Consider the following 22804-nt stretch of genomic DNA (forward strand, 5'->3'; position numbering starts at 1 on the left):
ATTCCACTGTCTACCTTCATTGCGAAGATTCATATATTGTGGATGTATGTATGTGGAGGGAGAACTTTCTTTACATTGGCTATATTTCTGCACGTACACAGCAGTGGAGTCAACCTTATGCTGTACCACAGGCTGCACCTACCTTTATATGAAGCGGTGATCATCTACTAGAAAATGGATGAAGAAAGATTGCTTGTACAATCCCAGATAGGATCTCTCCACATACATGCACTGACAGCATATCTCTTGGAAGATATGGTACTATTTGGTGTATCCTCATTTAAGCAGAAGAGATGCTTGTATGAACATGTATGTGGAGTGAGGACTGGTTTTTTTTTCACATTATAGATCTTCATGTATCCAGTAGTGGAATTAACCCCATGCTGTACTGCAGACTGCATCTACATTTATATGAACTGGTGATCATTTTATAGAAAGTGGATGGAGAAGGATTGATTGTACAATGCCAGTTGGTGCATGTATGCGGAAAGATTCTGATTGCATATCCTCTGGGTGGTATGAAGCTACCTGTTGAATCCTCCTGTAAGAGCAGGTGCTTGTGTTTCTCAATGATTTTGCTGGTGAATGATTGCAGTACAAGCATAACTGCATATTAGGATGAAATGCTTTACTCAAATACAAAATTGCAATTATTCCTGGGTTAAAGTATAACATACACTATGCAACTAGCTGATCTTTTTTGCCATGATAACAGGGAAAGTGTGCCAGACTTTCTACTATTATTATTATACAGTATTTATAAAGCGCCAATGGTTCGCTCAGCGCTGTACATTACAAAGGGGGACAGAACATGTGACAGAACAATACCAATACAATGCAAAACATGAGGGGATCGAGGGCCCTGCTCTTTCGAGCTTACAATCTAGGAGGGAGGGGATAGTGGTACAGGAGGAGATAGCTGTGGGGGATGGAGTGGTAGGAAGAGTGGAGGAGGTCGGCAGGTTAGCATGGGGCGGAGTTGATGGTGGCGTTGTTGGATGGGACGGAGAAGTCAATGGGGGGTGGTGTCCGGGCTAGGGGGAAGACAAGAAACTCTGTTTTGGAGAGGTTCAGTTTAAGGAAGTGGAGCAACATCCAGTCTGATATGTCGCTCAGTAGGTGTGTGATTCGGGCGGAGACCGAGGGGGTGAGGTGGGGGGTTGAGAGATAGATTTGTGTGTCGTCGGCATAGAGGTGGTAGTTGAAGCCGTGAGAGTGTATGAGTTGGCCAAGGGAGGAGGTGTAGATGGAGAAGAGAAGGGGCCCCGAGGACAGAGCCTTGAGGGACCCCAACAGAGAGGGGGAGGTGGTAGCATTATAGGTAACGCTGAAAGAGCGTTGTGACAGGTAGGATGAGAGCCAGGAGAGAGCAGAATCTCTGAAGCCGAGGGAGTGTAGTTTTTTGAGGAGGAGGGGGTGGTCAATTGTGTCGAAGGCCGCAGAGAGGTCAAGGAGTAGGAGCACTGAATAGTGGCCATTAGCTTTGGCGGTTAGCAGGTTGTTGGAGAGTTTGAGTAAGGCAGTTTCGGTGGAGTGTAGGGGACGGAAGCCGGACTGTAGGGGATCGAGGAGGTTGTTGTCGTTGAGGTGAGAGCTTAGGTGGGTGTAGACTAGGCGCTCGAGGAGTTTAGATGTAAATGGGAGCAGGGAGATGGGTCTGAGGTTGTTCGGGTCATTGGGGTCCAGGGAGGGCTTTTTAAGTATGGGGGTGATGTGTGCATGTTTCAGAGGGGAGGGGAAAGTGTCGGAGGAGAGGGAGAGATTAAAGATGTGGGTGAGGGAGCGTAGGATGGAGGGGGAGGGAGGTCGTAGGAGTTGTGAGGGGATAGGGTCGAGGGGGCAGGTGGTGAGGCGGGCATCAGAGAGGATCTTGGAGACTTCCTCGATGGTAGTAAGGTCAAAGGTGCGGAGTGTTGGGGAGGCTTCAGTATGAGGAATGTAGGGTGGGGTGGAAGTGGAGGTCAGAGCAGTGGTGGGGCCGTGGGAGAGGGGTGATGATGGAGTAGTTGAGTGAGGGGGAACGGGGTTGGAGGGAAGTTTGAGCAGCAACGAAGTCCCTGCGGGTTATGTCGAGGGGGAGGGGGGATGAGGGGGTAGCTGTGTGAGAGGGGACGGGTTAAGAGGGCGTGTGAGTTGCGGCGATGTCCTTGCAAATTGTGTCAATCTTGTTTTTGAAGTGATTGGCAATCTCAAGGGCAGTGAGTGAGGTGCTGGGTGGAGGTGGCAAGAGTAGAGTTGAAGATGGAGAAGAGTCGGCGAGGATTGGAGGAGAGGGAGTTGATGAGGGTCAGGAAGTAGGCTTGTTGGGCTGCGTGGAGGGAGGAGGTGTAGGTGTGGAAGGCAGATTTGTAGCGGGTGAAGGCTTGTTGGGATTAGATTTTGCGCCATAGTCGCTCCAGGGCACGACTGTGTCGTTTGAGGGTTTTGGTGTGATCAGTCTGCCAGGGCTGGAGCGGTCGGGGTCTGATGTTGCGTGTGGTTAAAGGCGCTAGTGAGTCAAGGGCTGTTGACAGCGCGTTGTTGTAGGCAATCATAGCCAAGTCGGGGCAAGATAGGGGGAGGATGCTGTCGTGGAGTTGATCAGCTGCAGAGTGGAGGGGGGCAGGGTTAAGGTTGCGGAGGTTACGGCTGGTAGTAGTGTGACATTTGGAGGGGTAGGCGTTGGAGGACGAGGAGATAGAGAAGGTAATCAGGTTATGGTCAGAGAGAGGGAAGGGGGTGTTAGTGAGGTTGTGGGGAGCGCAGCGGTTGGAGAAGACGAGATCAAGGATATTACCGTTGGAGTGGGTGGGGATGTTCTATGGGATGTTACACGTATGTATTTAGTTTCAAGCCTCATCGTGAGGAAATACTAAACTGCCTTGGTGTGCAGATTAGTCCATATATTTGTCTTGTACAAGACAGGTGTCCAGTTTAGCATGAATTCAGGGTATGGAGGCTTGAAATATAAATGTATTTTCTTATTGATACATGCCCCATGGTATTACTGACTGATTAGTCTCACAGGAGGTTTTTTAGGCAACTGGCTGCTTTATTTTAATGGGTGGGAGGGTGGTTTGTTATATTGGTGAGGAGTAACCATGTTTGTGATAATATACACTTTTTTGACATTGGAGTATGCATATTTTCTCCTTATTTTTATTAGTTTTTGAGTTACATCTGCCATTAACTGAACTACCTCCCCCTAACGATGAGGTGATGCTTTCACCTGGTGTCTCTCAATGGGTAGAGGGTAAACCCTAGTAGGGAACCAGCCCAACTGGCTTGACGCTACTAAACCTACGCCTCACATAAGACCTAAGAAGTTTCTTTAGATCCATTACCACCGTCAACCAAACAAATTTTACCATAACGCCTTGGTTTAAAAGTTTCCCATTCAAAACTACAGGATGCATCTTTCTTGAAGATATTATGTTCTGTTGTTTAGTAAAAATCAGGAAGAAGCGTGATGTATTCAACTAAACTTTCGCTTGCAACTGCGACAACACATCCAACAATCCTCATGGTTGAAAAGCAGGATAAACAAGATTACAATGCTATCTATTTCAGTTTAGAGTGCTGCAATAGAAGCCAACGCAGGCTGCTACACCTGCTTGTTCAGCACTAGCTGTTTCCATGTGGTAAATAGGAATGAAATTTACCCAACATTTACGACACAAATACAAAACTATAAAATGACCACTCATACATAACCCACTCAGTTGATTACTCTACAAAAGCTAGCCCCTTAGCCACAGGGCTCGTTACAGAATCAGACTGAACATGGTGCAGGATTGTCAAGGCAGTCTGAGGACTCACCTGTTGCAAGTCTTTATCGTGTTCAAGCTGGTACATAAGCTCGTTCTTCAAATCTGTGCTGATCTGCTCCTGTGTTGCCTATGTAGACATTTATAAAGTGGTTATTCAACTATCAATGCACAAGGATGCTACATATCCTTTGTGTTTAAATCTTGTGAATGCTAAGTCAAATATTTGTAAAAAAAACAAAACAAAAAAAAACAAGCAACAATAACCCATACAATTAACTTAAATATTAAAGCCAACAGACTAGCAATACTCACATAAGCCAGAGGACCCTCATCAATGTTACTGCTGGTCCAGGGGTTCCAGTTCTCTTGTGGAGGAGACCAGGGTACCACTCCACCGTGACTCCGTTGAGAAGGCTCAAAATGCACCAATTTTCCCAGATTAAGTGATACGGGCTGGCTAGGATCTTCAGGCTATGAATGAAAATACTGTTTTAGAAGACAGCTTAGAAAAACATGCACATCATAAAACAGTTTTAGAACCAAAATACTGCATTAAATCGGTAAATACTAGATATGGAACAGATATTCAAAACTGCATGCACTAAAATAGCATCAATTACTTCAATAAGTGAAAACAAATAGACCACAATAAGTAAAATGACTACGCAACCAAATCCCAAAGCCAACCAGGCAATAATGGTTGGATGCAATTAGTTTGACAGCCGATTCATACCTATGCGACCTCCACACAAAGTAAAAGTATTCAGCCCCAGAGATTCCCAACCAGAATCATTAAAGTGGAGCTCCAATCTGTCCCTAAAAGAATTGTCAGCAACTACAAATTCTGTAGCTGCTGACTTTTAATATAAGGACACTTTCCTATCCAGGGATCCAATGATTACCTCACCCGAGCCGATTCTTCATGAGCCAGCATCTTGGGTAAGGGAAACTGACACAGCTGGTTTCCTGCCGCGTTGCGTCACTGGTCCTGCAGTCTTCTGGGACCTGTGTGTGTGTCCCAGAAGACTTCGGGGAGAGGGGGGTAGGAGGAAGCAATCTTACCCTTAAACGGGTACCTGTCAAAACCAGGTACCCGCTCCCCCCCCCCTCCCGCCCAAAAAGTGCCATATGTGGCAGTAGAGGATGGGTGGGTGGGGGGGGGGGATGCATTATCCTAAACCTGGTTTCACTGCTTAGTGGCACAAAACTGTAGCAATTACACACTTCTCTTGTAGCTTACCATGCCAACAGCACCACCGCTCAGTGTTATGCTCACCATCTCAACCAAAGAGATACAAAACCAAAAAGAGTTGCTGGTCAAACTTCTTAGCCGGGTCAACACAATGCACAACAGCATAAGCATGCATGGTTGGAGTGATTATGACTAGCAGCTCTAGGGCTTTGTAGACAATGCCTTGCTAACATTAAGACAGGTACCTAGAGGAATTTAGAAGAATGGTGTGGGAGGCTAATGGCAGGCAGTAAGTTACAAACATACACTATATTGCCAAAAGTATTGGGACCTCCCTCCAAATCATTGGATTCAGTTGTTCCAATCACCTCCATGGCCACAGGTGTATAAAATCAAGCACCTAGGCATGCAGATTGCTTCTACAAACATTTGTGAAAGAACGGGTCGCTCTCAGGAGCTCAGTGAATTCAAGCATGGTACTGTGCTAGGTTGTCACCTGTGCAATAAGTCCATCCGGGAAATTTCCTCGATACTAAATATTCCATGGTCAACTGTTAGTGGGATTATAACAAAGTGGAAGCAACTGGGAGCAGCAGAAACTCAGCCACGTAAAATGACAGAGTGGGATCACACACAGCGCGCAGAAGTCAGCAACTGTCTGAGGAGTCAATAGCTAATGACCTCCAAACTTCACGTAGCCTTCAGATAAGCACAACAGTGCATAGAGAGCTTCATGGAATGGGCTTCCACAGCCGAGCAGCTGCATCCAAGCCTTACATCAAGTGCAATGCAGAGCGTCGGATGCAGTGGTGTAAAGCACGCCACCACTGGACTCTAGAACAGTGGAGACATATTCTCTGTAGTGACAAAACAGGCTTCTCGGTCTGGCAATCCAATGGACGTGTCCGGGTTTTACCGGTTGCCACAAAGGTACTTTGCCATGTGTAAAGTTTGGTGGAGGGGGGATTATGGTGTGGGGTTGTTTCTCAGGGGCTGGGCTTGGCCCCTCTGTTTCAGGAAACGGAACTCTTAAGGCGTCAGCATACCAAGACATTTTGGACAATTTCATGCTCCCAACTTTGTGGGAACAGTTTGGGGATGGCCCCTTCCTGTTCCAACATGACTGCACACCAGTGCACAAAGCAAGGTCCATATAGACATGGATGAGCTAGTTTGGGTTGGAGGAATTTGATTGGCCTGTACAGAGTGTTGACCTCAACCTGACAGAACACCTTTAGGATGAATTAGAGCGAAGACTGCGAGCCAGGCCTTCTTGTCCGACATCAGTGCCTGACTTCAGAAATGTGCTTCTGGAAAAATGGTCAAAACATTGCCATATACACACTCCTAAACCTTGTGGACGACCTTCAAAGAAAAGTTGAAGCTTTTATAGCTGCAAAGGGTGGTGGGCCAACTCAAAATTGAACCCTACGGACTAAACCTGGGGTGCCATTAAAGGTTCAATCACATGTAAAGGCACACGTCTCAATACTTTTGGCAATATAGTGTATGTAAGAAAGCCACAATAGCCACTACCCTAATTCTATACTTACAGGATTACTCTAAAGTGCTATTTCTTAAGCGGGGTACACCAAGTTTGTTTGTTTTTTGTTCAGCCCATAGTCGTATTGACTAATTACTAGTAGATGTTCTGCAGCCTATTGGAGTGCAGTTTTTAAGTATATGTTGGTTATTTGCATTTGGAGGTAGTTACTATGTTCTTGTACTCTTGGCCAAGATTTGTTTGCTCATGTTTTTAATGAATATAGATGTACTTTAGTTTCTATCCAAATATGTTATGTGGTTCTATTGGACTATTTACATCAAGAGGTTGGTAGCCCAAGTTTGGTTATTTTTTGAGGATGTCTACTGTATTTACTCACTGGGTATGGCAATTCAATGTTCAGTTCTTGAATAACGGATTGGAGTTGTTTTTGAACATCAGGAGACAGGTTCACTTGATATGGCTCAATCTGCACAGGAGAAAAAGTGAACAGATGTCAGAAGAGTTGCACAAAAAGAATTACACAAATGCAAGCACATTTCTTACCAATTTAAAAACTAGAGCAATTACAACATACATATTTTAATTAGGCAGACAAAGATATATGAAAAGCAGCTTGTTTCAATTGCTTTTATTCACTACAAAATGTCCCCTTGGGCCTTAGTTTAAAAATAATTGGGAAATGCAATAAAGTTGTACTACAACACTTTTCAGTTGGCATGACCCCTTTAAAATGGCCTGCACCTGATTCAGTAAGCCTTACAACAGTTTCATTAACAGGTCCAGGAAGTTATTTCCACCTCTGCTGTGAAAGATTCAAAAAAAGAATTGTAGATAAGCAAACTGATGGTATATAGGACCAACTCTGAGCTGGCATACTAAGGAGCCAGTGTTCAGAGTGGGGAAAGTGTGTGCTGGGAAGCTCTTTGGTTACTATAAAGCTGGCAGCTGCCTGTGTGCTAGAGACCAGGGACCCATTCCCAGCCTTGAAACTCCCCAGCCAAAAGCTGAATGTAGAAGGGGAAAAAAAAAAAAGGAGCAGGGATGCTGGTGATGTCATTACCAAATAGGTAATTACAAGGACAAGGGCAGGAATCTCCTGGCCTGGAGTTGAAATGGGGCCAGGGATGAGTCACTGGTTATGACCCTGTCTGCCATTCTCCCCCATTCCCCCACCATAATACCATGCTACTTCACATACCAATTGCGGACAGTGACACAAATTTGTTGCAGGCACTGACATTTGTTGTGAGGTGGCCATGACAATTCTAACTTGTCTAAAACAATTTATGAATTCCAAGGGTTGCCTCTCCTGCATGTACACAGTTCTGCTCCCTCCCATAATACAACAAAGCATTAATTATGGGAACTTACAGACTCTCCCTCTTTCTTCTTAGTTTGTCCGGAATAAGGTTCAATGACATTTAAATGATACAGCTGGCGGACAATGGAGAGAGCACAGGATTGTGCAGCCAGTTTCTTGTTAGAACCATGTTCACGGGCAGTAATTCCTGTAAGGCAACAAGACAACAATAAAACTGGAACAAAATGGCAAAATTGTGGCCATTCATATGTATAAATAAAAAAATATTACACTAAATACAAAGACCGTACTACTCTAGGGGCTTTCCAAAGAAATGTGAAAAAATTTGGGTCAGGATGGATGTCCAGTTTCTAGCAGTATAGAGGAATAAATATAAACTACCTTTTTGCTTTTTTTTTTTTTATCTGGAGGAATTGTATGAAACAACTTTGTCTTTGGACCCATTGCACTTTGTGAGGTGTCTATGCTCTGTCCTCTTATTGAATGTTCTTCTGTATGGAAAATATCCTTCATGTACGAATGTCACCAGCTTTGGTTCTTTAATTGTTATCATTGCTGTTTACAGGTAGTGTTCAGCATCTTATTGTAACGTATACAGAATACGCACATTTGTTTTCTTGAGATTTTTATTGTACTGTACATTGTGGTAACCTGTTGGTGCCTTTCTCTGTTGTATCTGAAAATACCATTAAAGCGGTAGTAAACCGCAAAAAAAAAACCCAAAAAAAAAAAAAAAAAAACACACATTCTAAAAAATGTTCTCCCTGCAAGCTAAGAGCATAACATGATAGCATGCATTGCATACTAGCACATTACCTGAAAACAAAGCCCTCCAGCAGAGCACTGTCATGGCTCCCCGAGGCTTCCATCTGCACCCGGTCTTCCTTCCGGGTTCGCGAGCCGCGGCCAGCTGACTGGCTGGGCTGCGATGTCATTACTCCTGCGCATGCACGAATGGAGTTTCAGCCATGGCATGGCTCTCTCAATGGATGCAAGCCATCCATTGAGAGCACAGTGCGCGTGCACCAGTGAAATCACTGGCATCTCTAGAGTAAATATCTCCTAAACAGTGCAAGTTTAGGAGATATTTACAGTACCTAGAGGTAAACCTTATTAAAGGCTCACCTGTAGGTAAAATATGCAAAAAAAGGAGTTTACTTCCACTGTAAAAGTCACAAAAAAAGAAACACACCAGGCAGACATCCTCTAAACTAGCCCCTTAACCAGGGATCACTGGGAGTCTAGTGCTCCTTCAATCTGGCACTGCTCTAGGAACCCCTGGTTCACGCCATATGTAGTCCAGGGTGTTTTTTAATCTGCATAAAAAATGCATGGACAGTGTTTTCCACTTATTCCAACGGCCCTAGTTCACACCAGTGCAGTGCGTTCCAATGCAGTCAACAAAAGTATCTATGCTGTATTTTTCTGTATGAATGTGTTAAAACGCATCAAAAACGCAGAGGAACGCATTTCCTGAATTGAGGAGAAAAGCTGTCATTTGACAGAGCCAGAACTTTGTAGTGCAGCCTCTCACCTCATCTTGCAGGTAAGTAAGCACTGATAGCAATTATCTTTTGAGTCATTGGTAAGGGACGTATTTATTTAACTGACTTCCTGGGTAAGGAGTTCCTTATCCCACTTACTGCTGGCAATGTACTGATCATACATCATACACTGAGCTGTAGACAAATTTTTAGCAGGGTTCCCCGAAACCTGAAAACTATTTTAAAGGTTGAGGAAGGCTGCCCTAAACAATCCCTACTTTTAGGACACTGTATGACCAATGTTTTCACAATACTGTGATGCATTTCTGTTCGGTAATAAAAAGATAATGAAACTGTAATGGTGTCAAAAGCAAAAGTGTTTTTTTTTTTTTTTGTTTTTTTTTTTTTTAAGTTCAGCAGAAAAACACTATTAAAGAGAAAAAAATAAAAACTTACTCCGTCCAAGCTGTTTAACAAACAGGGTCATTTCTGCTATAAAGCTCCTGTGAAGACAGACAAGTTTCACAATTTTGCATACAACAGACATTGTGGCCATTCCCTTAAAGAGGTTCTCTATGAAAGACCAATATATAATAGCAGTGCAATATCATTGTCAGTGTACTGTTCCAGAGTGATGGTAGGTTTGACTATGGAGGGGTTGGGGCAGGGTGACTTGCACACATCTCCAAGAAATGTCCACCAAAATCACAGACATTAAATGTTTGGGGGTATTTTGACACCTTATAAATTTGAGAGTATAGTGACTATGGGATATTTTAATGCAACCAGATATTCAGGTAAGAGAGGCATTTCAGCTTATTAACTTTCAGAACATGGTGGTGGGAAAGGGAGTATGCAACTAAATAGTCAATTATAGAGAACCACTTTAAAAAGAGACAGTCTACCAAAGGCTGACATTTTGGGTTAATGCAGATGGCACAAACTACCCACTAACTTCCTATGTCTCTGGCAGAGATCAGTTAGTGGTCTGCACACACCTACTGTAAGGGAACTCTCCTGCAATTAGATTTTTCCTTTACTTAAAGTGGAGTTCCACCCTTTTATTCCCCCATGATTCTTGCCACACAAGGCCCACCCGCACAGCAGTCTGTTAAGGGATATTTTTATTTATTTTTTCTTTTCTAAATACCTTTTTTTGCTATCAGTATCCTGCACTTCTGGTCAAGCCGCCTAGGCAATTTCGTCATTAGGCGATTCCCTAGGACTCTTGGGATATCGGCATTGGTTTTCCCAGGTGTCTTTGGGAAGCCTCAAGGTGAAGTCTTGCAGCGTTTCCTTGACTGGAAGTGACGTTATCGGGAGGAATGATTCTTCCACCACCGCCATTGTTATGGCAACCTATAAACACAGTGCGCCTCGTCTTTACAGCACAAGATCGGAAGGTGCATGCTGGGTAGCCAGCTGCACCAAATCCCAGAAGAAAGTAGGAGCTGGCTTCAGATGCCCACACTAGTAATGGCCTCTGCCTGTCTGCCGAGATCCTGCTGAGGAATGTCACATTTACAAGCAAGCATATACTTGTAACACGGTCCTAATGATGTACTGCAACTGAAGAGAATCACACAGGTGCTTTTTGTAGAAAAGCTCCAAGAGACTGGAACTCTGCCTTAACATTATGGAGAGCAGAGGGGGGAAGCAAAACTATAACCTCTAAGGAATCATTAGCAATGTTCCTGAGACTTAAAGAGTCTGTTACCAACTTAAAAACACAGGTAAAAGCATAGAAAAATCAAGTATTTTAAAATTTACAGCATTTCCCCTTTACATAGTTATTTTAATCGCTTGAAACCCGCCTTTGAACTTTCTAGAAAATTTGACTACTCCAGGACAGACTATTCCCTAGCACAGCCTCCCTCTCCTTGAACCTCAGTCACTCTCTCTTCTGGAAGATTTTAATTGTCTGTGCTGCCCTAGCCCACCTAACCCAAACTTATGTAGCAGGCGAGGGAGGAGTGAAGTGGAATAGTAATCCAGAGTCACTTGTGTGACAGCTGAGTCTGCTGGGGCTCCTGACTTCACACCCAAGATGGCAGCACCCAGCAGCAGTCTCAGGGCTTTTAGGTCTACACAAGGGAGGATTTTAAAGGTGAATAAAATGCATGCACTAAGCTAAAAGTATATAAATGTATAATAGACCACATTCTAAACAATTATTAAAAGGTGTATACAAATATCTAATCCACAACCATCAAAGAGCAGCACGCCTCCAAGCTCTCAACCTAGCAATAAAAGGCATGTCGTATAGACAGTGCTCTTCTAAATAAATATGCAACAAAATAATGTGCAATTAATTAAATAGTGCACAATGCAAAACAAAAAAAAAAAATAAAAAGCACAACACAATTGTGTGCAATGAATTAAAAACGCTCAATGTAGAACAATTGCTAATGCTCCAAAAAAAAAAAAAAAGTCCATAATCTGTATTCAAAGTGAACAGTGCCAAATAAATTCTCAAGAACTCTGCAGGAAAAGGACACCCAGGAAAATTCTGCTCTTCCTCTCTTCCCAAAAGAAAGCACACTACACTCAACAGAAATACATGACCTCTTTTTCACAAAGGTTACACTTGCATGTGGTATCTCAAGTAGATTTTGGATTCCTGATCATCTGATGACAATTAGATCTCATCCTATATTGGTGATGCTCCTGTGCCTTTAGGAGATTGTGTGGATCTCCCCCACAAAGGGAAAAAAAGATATATGGACCTCTCAGTGTTGTATTATCCAGTTTATAAAAAAAAAAACCTTAAAATCACACTTTCATTAATGTAGATTAAGCATGAAGTATCTTAGAAATGGAAACTGAAAGCACCGGTTTGCACTCCACCAACCGGAAATGATGTGTCAAGGAAGGTCCATCCAACGCATTTTGTCATCAACCTCTGATGTCATCAGGGGGTCAGGCCTAGATGAGATCTAATTGTCCGCATGTATGGGTTATCGTATAATCAGGAATCTAACATCTATTTGAGATACCACAAGCGAGTAAAACCATCTTGAGAGAAGAAGTCATATTTCTGATTAGTGCAGTGTGCTCTCTTTTGGAAAGACAGGAAAAGCACTTTTTCTGTGGTTGCCATTTTCCTGTACAGATGTTTATCTGGCACCAAGCACTTTGACCTAGAACACAGATTATGGATTTATGAATATTTATTCTGCATCGAGCATTTTAATTGCGCATAATTTTGTTGCATATTGTTTATTTAGAAGAGCGTGTACTATATGACATGCCTTTTAATAAGCTAAATGTACATATAATCTTATGCAAAACATTTTTTTCAAATTACTGGTCAGGCAACAGAGTCTCTAATATTCAGTAGGCGAGTTAAAAGTCTAGTCACCAAGGGCAAGAAAAAAACAACCCCCACCACCACACCCAAATGCCAGTTTTTGGAAGACAACTTAAGCAAAACACAGAGAACAAGTGCATGCTGCCATATTAATTTGAAAGTTTTATCCACTGTAAAATACATTTACATTTCAAAGAAATCACAGGATGAAGTGAAAAAAAAAAAAAGCAAAGTAATTTGACCGAATCCTTTTTAAAAAGAAAGCCATCACTTACCCTACATTATTAGAATATACAAAGAAATGCATTTAGCAATCACATGTTAAGATCCTTTATACCACTCACACACCCCATGTTAGTGACAATTGCTTTTCCACAACACAAGCACATTACCCAAGCCGAGGTGGCACTAACCTGCAAATCTCTCCCTAGCAGTCTGCGGTGCCTGTGTGTTTCTCAGCCGACCTTTTGTTCACCTAAAGAGAGTGACACCAGGAATCAGCAATCGATAATTCATTTCACATGGGATTTACTTAGTCCAGCCTAAGTGTCAGCCCATGTTTGAAGAAAAAAAAAAAAAGCAGATTCCGGATGTCACACTTATTTCTTTTCAGCAATGCAAAAACATTCTGTATATGCTTTTCAGCATAAATTTGCACATGAATGTTATAAGAAACATTGATTATTCCTGTGATTCCTTAAATGATTGTGTTGCCATTTTAAACAGGTTTGGTTTCATAGGAACACATCAAGTCTTGAAAATTAAACCCAAAATTCATTCTCAAGATCTCTGCACACAAAACTGTGTTGTACGAGTTTTACTAGGAGTAAGTAAAATACTCCCTGTAATACTCTCCATTACACCGGCAGGCTGAGAAACACACAAGCCCTGTGAGGATATCTGGCTAGGAAATTCCTAAAATAATCTGATAGAAAACATTAACTTTTTGCTATTTAAAAAAAAAAAAAAACCCACTATGTTTAAAGGGTAACTAAATCCTCTTATCCTTTACAACGAACAAAGCTGCTATCTTGGCCTCGGGGATTGACTTGCAGCTTGCATAGTGTTGTACATGTGATCTATGAAACAACAGCAGTCATTTGATGACCTGACAGTTCGGTTCAGAGCTAACATGGGCACACTAATAACTGACAGTTATCACCAGAAGCATTCCTTGAATGTAAACATTTGAGGAAACAGTAAGGCTGGCCATTCACCATACATTTTTTTGTTCAATTTCCTTTAGTTATACCTTCAACTATGTAGTGAAAGGGCCTGCCTGATTGCATACAAATTGAAAGTGGTTAGGCTTGACCTCACATTATATGGTTTTGGTAAATCTATTTTATAAGTGCATACTAATGTTAAAATGTACTATATTCCACTCACATGTATAACATTAGTATGCGCTTTGTACAAGAAACAACTTACCCAGGTTGTCACTAGTGGCCCTGGCATGCACAGCCAGCTGATACCTCTCTCCACTGCTTACCAAGCGTCGTGAAGTCAACGCCCCTCTACTGCGCATTGCGCCATAGGGTCACGTAGCTTCATCAAGGGGAATCAGCTGGCTGTGCATGCCAGGACCGCTAACGGCAATCTGGATAAGTGGTTTCCTGTACAAAGAGCAAACTAATGTTATACATGTGAGTGGAATATAGCACATTTTAAATAAATGGTTTATAAGGATAAAGCACTATGTTTTGATTATCTATTTAGGCATCTGATGGAGGAGGACAACTAGAGCAGTGAAAGAGACCCAGACCCATTGGATAGTAATCTCATCATAGTCCAAAATAAAAGGACACATGCTTTATATGACCTCACTTAAGGGTTTGGTCATATACACCAGGTGAGAGCAAAATGGGTGGGGATACACAAATGTTGGTTTAAGTATATCACAAGAGGTGAATTGAGGAGCACCCCATCTTTACATTACATTGGCTATAGATAACCACGAACATTGTGTGCACACTTGAATATTTGTTGGAAGATTATTTCAATTTAATTGCCTTATTTGTTTTGCACATAGTGGAGCGCGGCACCACATAGGTATTTAAAATATATTGACACATTTGTATGGGTATGTGTAGGGTGTAAGCGATCCGATAATATTCAGATAGCATATTACATTTTATTTTATATTTGGTATAGCAGCTCACAAATTTTTTTTTTTTTTAAACATTGTGGGTCCCTTACTATTCCAAACATTGACACCTACCAGCAAAAGCCTGCTGCATTTAACCGACTGTTAACACTGGCTGGCTTGCATACACTGACAATAGTGGCCCAGTAAATTGTTCTATCTTTATTGGTTACCTCAAAGGCACCTTTAGAGCAGTTGTGCTTTAACCATTTACCAATAGCCCAAATAAATTACTTGTCTTTCTCCCCATTCCACCAATCTTCAATGAGAAGCCCTGCACAGCCTTTGCAAAGAAAATTTCCCTGATGGGTCCTTTTACTGCACATGCATACTGCTGCCTTATTTATACCTATGGGTGTGTGATACTTATGTTGGGCCTACAGCCTTTCAGCAGAAAACAGCTCACCGATATGAAAATCGGCCACTACGTACATGCACACTTTAGAAGAGGACCCAGTAGAAGAGGACACATTCTTTGCAAAGGTTGTGTAATACTGTGTAGGGCTGCATAGCAGTGAACACTGGAAAGGAGACAGTATATATTTCACCAGATAGGCTGAATCCTGGAAAGGAGGGGAGGGAAATGTTTGATTAATTAAAGGCAGCTGTATTAAGGGTCTTAGGTCTGGAATGGTTAGAACAGTTTCTTCATTACATTTACTATCAACTGAAACATGGTGGGAAGTTAAACACCAAACCTGTTGTGGTCAGGCCCCACTTGCGAGTACTTGTAGTCTGCTTGTGTCTTTTCTTTCTGAAAGAACTGATTGAGACGTGCTTTAGCATTCTCGAGGGTCCAGTTGCCATGCAGACCAGCATTCAAGTCCACTTCTTCAGATTCCAGAGTCTAAACATAATGGGAGACAATAAAAACCATTACACAAGATTGCACAAAAATAAGGACTGTAGTTTGGAGCCAAGCTAAAAAAAACATGCCCGCCAACTTCATCCAGCTTTAAATTAACCCATCAGCTATTATTTGAACCAGTAGGTTTATTGTCTATATCTCACATGCAACCAATTCTGTTTGTCATCGGTATGAAGGCCCAACCCACATATGTACATCTTCTAACCAAGATTGCAACACCCCATAAGCCCTATGCACCAGAAGCCTCAGAAGACTTCAGTTCTACAAAGTCGATAATACAAGAAGTCAAGGAATAGATTAGAACTTGCTTGTTAAAGCAATCCAAAAGGCATCAGATGGAAATTAAGTGTTGGCAATTGAGTTAGGCACTCAAATACCTTGCTGTCCAAAAGGCAATTCTGATGGTCCGTAAAGAAAAAGAAAAAAAACTCAAAATACTGGGGTGGAAAATCCAAGAACTGCATTTACCACCAGACGTCTTTACGTGACAAGAATAACCTCTGCTCATGTATTTTGTTTTTTAGAATGTGTTCAGTTAAGTATGCCCAAGTTACCAACCTGTTTAATTTACATGATGTAAAAAATGTGTCCCCAATATACTGTATGCAAGTATGTATACTGAATGTATGGGCAAGCAGGTATGTTAACCTTATATCATCTAAGTGTTCAAGCTAAAAGATGCTTTCTGCACAACATACTGCTTTAGCTTCCTGCTCATCTCTCCTGGAATAATAATCTTTCAGATTGGCTCCACGCTCCCAGTTTGCACCGCCAGTTAGAGGGCCATATCCTGTATTTTGAGTAAATGGTGCATCTAAAAAAAAATTAAAATACAACATTTAGTGTGAGATACAGCATTTGATTCACAGGTTTTTACAAACTCTTACATCAGTCTAGTGAGAGAACTCAACATTATCTTGCAAACTACGTGCCAATCTTTTGATTTAGTTCCCTTCTGGAAACATGGAAGACACGTCTCAGTAAGTAAAAATGGATATTTCCATTCTGTATTCAAACTACAAGCTCAGGAGATCAGAGAAACTGCATATGTCAGCTAGGGTGTTTGCTGCATGGCCAAGGAGTGTATCACCACAGAGCAGATACTAACCAGCCACTAGTGTAGTGTTACAACCACCGGCCACCAACATCACACCATGTCAACTGTATGAAGCAGAACACACCCCAGCCCCAGCTTTATTTTTACAGCTACATATAGATATCTGGTATATAAAGTTTGGAAGTAGCCAACTTGTAGAATACTTTGTGAGGTATGCACCTGGTATTAAACATTTGCTTTTTTTTTTTTTTTTTAAAAGCAAAATCTTTTTACTGAATAAAAATAAAACAGAATTTAACAGTACAAATAATTATGTTGTATAAAGATTATACAGAAATGGTAATAAACCCTTAAACAAAACCAAAGAAAATCAACATGATGACAGTATAAATAAGACACAAATCATGATATGGAGGTAAAGACCTGTACAGGAGTATATATCAGTTTACTGCAGCGACAGGACAGCTAGTCATCACATCCCAACATGGAAAGAGCAAAACTAACGCAAAAAAAAGTATACAAAGTGGGAATCGCATATATCTAGACAAAGAAACAAATAGAAAAAAAAACCCGAACTGTGCAATCTATATATACACAGGAGGTCACAACAATCCCATCTAAGTGCAGGTATCTGCAGATAACAACCAACGGTCCCTTATTTTATAATATTTGTTGGGACAGCCTCTATTAACATATATCAATTTCTTCAAAGGTAGAGTGTTATTAATATCCACCACCCACTCCTCCAAAGTTGCAGGGAGCGCCTGCATCCAATGGCAGGCTACCAATTTCCTGTTAGCATCTGAATTGGAAATGATTCCCAACAAACATGGCATTGGATCAAAATGTACAGGAGAACACTTAAGGTCATGTAAAAATTGGACTACCTGGGTCCAAAATCCATTTATCCGCGGACATTGCCAGATTAAATGGGGAAACATGCCCAGGGATACATGGCATTTAGGACAATAGGAATCCCTGTCAGCTCTAAACTGTGCAAGGCAAGTTGTAGTCAGATACGCCCTGTAAAGTTGGGTTAGGCGGTCAGGCAACTTAGCTGAGGCCTTTTTACAGTTGTCTAGAACTTCCTCCCACTCCTCATCATCAATAGCTCCAATATCTGTTACCCATCGAGATTTGAGAGAGTAGGCCAGATCAGATGCCTCTGGGGTAAGAAGTTCATATAAAGAAGAAATCAGTTTACGGGGCTCTTCCCCATATAAGACAGTGATATGAGGGATGGGAAACCATTAGGAAATTGGGACAGTAGGGCATGTCATACCCGAATGTAACGGAATAGCATAACATTTGGGAGAGAAAAGCTTTAAAGACCTCAAAATGTCTTTAATACCCCATTTGAGATTACATGGGAGAGAGGGAATACGCCTCTAGGAGATCCACAACTTGTGGTCAGGAACAGGGGGAAGTTCAGGCAACAATTCGGTTGGACCAAAGTGGGGTATCCATATGAAATTGCGGGGCTTTGATCGTGGAAGTGGAGAGATATCAAATTCTCTTATAATGGAAGGCCATTCCTTTAGTGGAGAACTGTGCAGTAGATCCCCGAATACCTCTAATAATAACACAGAACGGATGCAACTCGGGCAGAATTTCTGGGTTGGATACTAAGGCACAGAACCTTTTCCTCTCGGTTTTATCAATATGACAGAAGTGGGAGAGTTGGGCTGCCAAATAATAGAGGCCAAAATCTGGGATGGCCATGCCCCCCAAAGGTAAGGCTCTATTTTTAAATGTGTAAACATTCCAACAAATGTAAAATATAGAAGACCAAAAAGTTCTACAGTTTCCCCTCGAACAAGACTTACTGTCAGTTTCAGCTTTTAGCTGCAAGTGCGGTGGTAATGGACCGCCAGTAGGGCCATCCTGTTCCTCTGACTTTAGAGGCTGGAATCCATCTGTAGTATCACCCTGGCTAACCTGCAATAAACACATGAAGAATGACAGTTGTATTACTACTACATATTAACTTTCATGGCACATTCAACTGCATGTATTAAAGTGCTGGGTCTCAAGACCAGATGCATTGCACAATTCCTCTCCTTAGTTCTATTACAGCAGCCAAGGACTGCTAAACTGGAGCTATTCAACAAAGCACATTTGAAATACCAATCAAATTTTCAAAAATAGGTTGCTGCGATCTACCTCTTCCTCTGCCCACTTTTTACAGAGGCGCAAGGGTAGGAGAAGAGGGCCATCCTGATGCAACACATATCCGAAGCAGGTGTAAAAATTCTTCTATCAACAGAAACACCACCAGATAATATACAGGTCTATTATAATTTACTAACCCCCAATGATGGCACTTCATCACCTCGGATTTCTCCCAATCGCACTAGGTAGTTCACAAAGTCACGGGCTGCGTTACTCTGAGCATCTTTTTTGTTTGTAGAATTTCCCATTCCTGTGTAATTGTAGCCATCTATACGAACCTATTGGAAGAAACTTGTGTTAATGCAACAAATTCTAATATGATGGGAGTGCTTGCTAATACAAGGATGGCTAACTGTACCAAATGAGAAATGGCTTTTGCTTTAAAGCTAAAACTACACCCTCCTATTCTTTACCACCAAAGAAGCTTCCACCTTAGCCTCTGTTTGACTTGCAGCTGCCATATTACTGTGATTAGTTATGACATGAGCCATTTGATGGCTTGACAGTTCGGTTGAGAGTACAAGCAACTGTGACCGGTATTCACAAGATGTCTTGAATGTAACCATTTTGATAAACCACTATATCAGGCATGTCCAAAGTCCGGCCCGCGGGCCATTTACGGCCCGGGGGTCGGTTTAATACGGCCCTCCAACAGCCCTCCCTGCTCTGTGTAATGTGGCCCTCCCACGGCCCTCCCTTCTATGGCAGACAGTCTTCTGCTTGAGAGCAGTGCGCATGCCTGACTGCAGCGCGTTCTCCCTGGTCTGTGTAAATGCGGCTGTCGCACGGCCCTCCCTTCTGTGGCAGACAGTCTTCTGCTTGAGAGCAGTGCGCATGCGTGACTGCGCCGCGCTGGGAGCGACAGAGGGCGGTGACGTCAGGGCCGGGCTTCCAGCGTGAAGTGTGTTTCTCTTCCCCTCCCGGCTGCCGAGCAGAGACTTCAGCTCCAGCTACCTTTTTCACCCTTCACATTAGTGCAGGTAAGATTTTTTTAAATTTATTTTCAATACATTGTGAAAACTCAGCTGTCAGTTGATCTTAATGTTATGAATGAAAAGTATGTTGTTTGCAATTAACTTGGCATAAAATAATTTATTTGCATTTAATTGTAATGGTTCAAAGAATGTTCGGAAAAATGTTCGGCCCTCCACCATGTTCACTTCATCCAATCTGGCCCTCTTTGAAAAAAGTTTGGACACCCCTGCACTAAATCAATGTTTTAAAGTGGAACTAAACTCAAGTAGAGCAGAAGCAGAACTCCACACAATCTCTAAAGACAGGACGACTGAATTGCTTTCACTTATGAACTTCCGCCTGTATTTGTGACCAATCACATTCAAGTATAAAACTTCAGCAGGTTGGAGATTTTGAGGGATAATATGGATTTTTTTTTCACTGAAATGCTTGAGTGAACATGAAGTTTTGTCTTATCTGTTTATGCACAGCTAGTGAAACTTTAAAGTTTTTCTAAATATGCATGAAACATGGTCAGAAAGCCTTTAAACATGTCTACATTCCCCCAGATTCTCTGCATCCAGGGACAGTCAGAGGCTTGGTTGAGCTGTTATATTCAAACAGCAGTGCAGCTGGCCATTCATTTGAACAGGAGGCTGCGCCATTGCTGTTCACACACAATGTGTGCATGCAGCTGTTCTCCAGTGGCAAGAACACTGCAGTTGCCTAACCACAATGTATTAATTTTCGTTTTTATAGGCCAAGTTTGATTTACAGATATAAATCAAGTCAAGCTGATCTCTCCTTGTGCAGGGAGACTGGTCTTCTATATGATGTCTTTCCCATCTGTTGAGCAGGGCCACCCTAACCCTCTTGTATTGAACTGTATTGTCTCCCTTTATATTGTAAAGCGCTGAGCAAACTGTTGGCGCTATATAAATCCTGTATAATAATAATACAGCCCAGTGATGAGGTCACTGCTACTTTGCAATATTACCAAGTAATATCTGGGTTTGCAAGGGCAAATGCTCACACAAAGTAGATCTATATCCATGACGGTGAATGAACAACTGTGACCAAAACCAGTCAGATAAAATATGAGACCACCAAACCCATTCCAAAAGGAAAGAGTGGTCATTCTGCAATGTTAGTAATATACTGAATATGTTTACATGTGTAAATTAACACAAGCGACATTACCTCACACATAAACTTCTGACGATTCTTGTTGCCAGCAGCACGGATATCATAATTGGGAGTTACCTTCTTCTTCCCACACCAAGCATACAGAAAATTCTTGATGTCAGCCATGATGGAACTGAGGCTGTTTTACCTTGTGTGATCTGGAATACAGATACCATGAGATCAAATCCTTGGGAGTCTTTTGGAAAGCAAAAATTTAACTAAACCAAATAAAGATCAATGTGTGTTTCTAATACAAATACATTCTGAAGCACTGTTGGAGCATTTACTAGAAAGTTTCTTTTTTATATAAAAGTGGTTCTAAAGGCATAGACCTTTTCCTGGTAAACGGAAAACTCTCTAGCATCCTCTGACACCCACAAGAGATTTATCAAAACATGGACTCCATGGATCCAACATGACCATCTGGCCATATCAATAGAGAATTTAATTTCACTTTGACTCAGGTGGCCCCACAACCCAGACCCAGGTGCTTTAGACGTTCATTTTAAGCATTAAGGTAAAAAAAGACCTTTTGCATGCAATGGACACACAGGACCAGCTCAGAAATGAGCATGCACAAGTGTTCCTATGGCACGTAGCTTGCCCTGGGAGCACTCAGCGGGGGACCTGAGAAGAGAAGGATCGGGGCTGCTATGTGCAAAACCACTACACAGAGCTGGTACGTATGAAGTTTGTTTTTTTTTTTTTTTTAAATAAAAATTGTACCATTAGATTCACTTTAATTTCACTTATACCAATAACTGAATTTTAGAAAAAAAATAAAAACCTGTAAATGCCCCCATTTACCACATTTATCAGGGAGTGGGATCAGCATACTTGCTCAACACCTTCATCACAGAGGGTAAAAAATCCTAATGGCTGAACACAGTTCTGCAACTTTGACATGTAGTAGTAAAAAAACTTTACTTATTACTGCAATTATTCCAGGTAAATTAAACCTTGTTTTTTTCAGAACAAAATAAACAAAAAATTTTGGTGATAAATGGTAACAGAAATTTAATATCCCTTTTTTTCTCAAAGGAAAACTGGCACCAACTAATAAAGTATCAGTTTTTAAACATTTAGCTTTTTTATTTCTTAGGGTTGTACCAATACTATGCATTTGCACGCTTGTGCAAATTCTGATACCTTCAGGCTCGGTTCTTTCAGCTGTCAGCAGGACTACCCCAGTGACAGCTGAACTGTAAATTTAAAAAAAAGCCTGCAATTACTGGCTAAGGAGAACGGCCGCCGCATCCTTAAAGCGGTGCACCACCCAAAAGGGGATGTTCCTCTTTAAGGCTTTAGCCCCCACTCCTGGTTAAGGATTTGCTCCCTTGGGAAGCAGGGGGTACCCAAATTTGACAGGTACCCAATCCCACTGCAACCGTCTAGGTCATTGGAAGCAGAAGTTGTCCTCCCTTCCCTTTAATTCTTCTGGGACACATTACAGGGACCATTCACAAAGCGCAACACTCCTCGTGCATGCGCAGTGGGAAGCCGCACGCTGTTACAGTCGGAACCCCAAATAAAAGATGTTGGCTCCAGGGACACAGACCGACCAGTGAACTCAGCCGGAGTGAACACACTGCTGGATCATGGGATAATAATAAATACTGTATAATAATAATAATGGGACAGGTGAGTGGCTGTCAGCAGCTAAACGTTTTGTGGATTTTTTTTTTTTTCTTCATTTTGACTGGAGCTCTGCTTTAACACTCAGCTGTCAGGGGGATTCAGCTGACAGCTGAAGAGTAAACAAGTCTTTAAAAAACAAAACAAAAAAAACAACAATGTTTATCAATAACATTTTGGCTAAAACAGAAAGATAAAAGAAACATGTAAGATTTGTTACATTT

The 22804-nt window shown here is 41.9% G+C and overlaps 1 protein-coding gene across 2 annotated transcripts in view; it reads right to left on the reverse strand.

Moving 5' to 3' along the window:
- The window catches only part of DHX9 (DExH-box helicase 9), a 46860-nt gene that overhangs the window by 17818 nt on the left and 6238 nt on the right, over positions 1 to 22804 (reverse strand). Inside the window, exons 2-11 of one of the 2 annotated variants that reach the window (XM_089683985.1) lie at positions 20961 to 21103; positions 18944 to 19084; positions 18461 to 18572; positions 16276 to 16391; positions 15408 to 15556; positions 9710 to 9756; positions 7820 to 7956; positions 6825 to 6914; positions 4062 to 4220; positions 3799 to 3876 (exon numbers count right to left, since the gene is read on the reverse strand). In XM_089683985.1, coding sequence (XP_089540111.1) covers positions 3799 to 3876; positions 4062 to 4220; positions 6825 to 6914; positions 7820 to 7956; positions 9710 to 9756; positions 15408 to 15556; positions 16276 to 16391; positions 18461 to 18572; positions 18944 to 19084; positions 20961 to 21071 — 1140 coding nt within the window. In that variant the 5' untranslated portion in view covers positions 21072 to 21103. Of the gene's footprint in view, positions 1 to 3798; positions 3877 to 4061; positions 4221 to 6824; positions 6915 to 7819; positions 7957 to 9709; positions 9757 to 12976; positions 13039 to 15407; positions 15557 to 16275; positions 16392 to 18460; positions 18573 to 18943; positions 19085 to 20960; positions 21104 to 22804 lie in introns of those variants that run through there. The other variant, XM_089683986.1, reaches the window with a different exon arrangement.

This window comes from Staurois parvus, unplaced genomic scaffold (genome assembly GCF_062004578.1).
Source record: "Staurois parvus isolate SC_StPar_1 unplaced genomic scaffold, SC_StPar_1.0 ptg000332l, whole genome shotgun sequence".
Taxonomy (NCBI): domain Eukaryota; kingdom Metazoa; phylum Chordata; class Amphibia; order Anura; family Ranidae; genus Staurois; species Staurois parvus.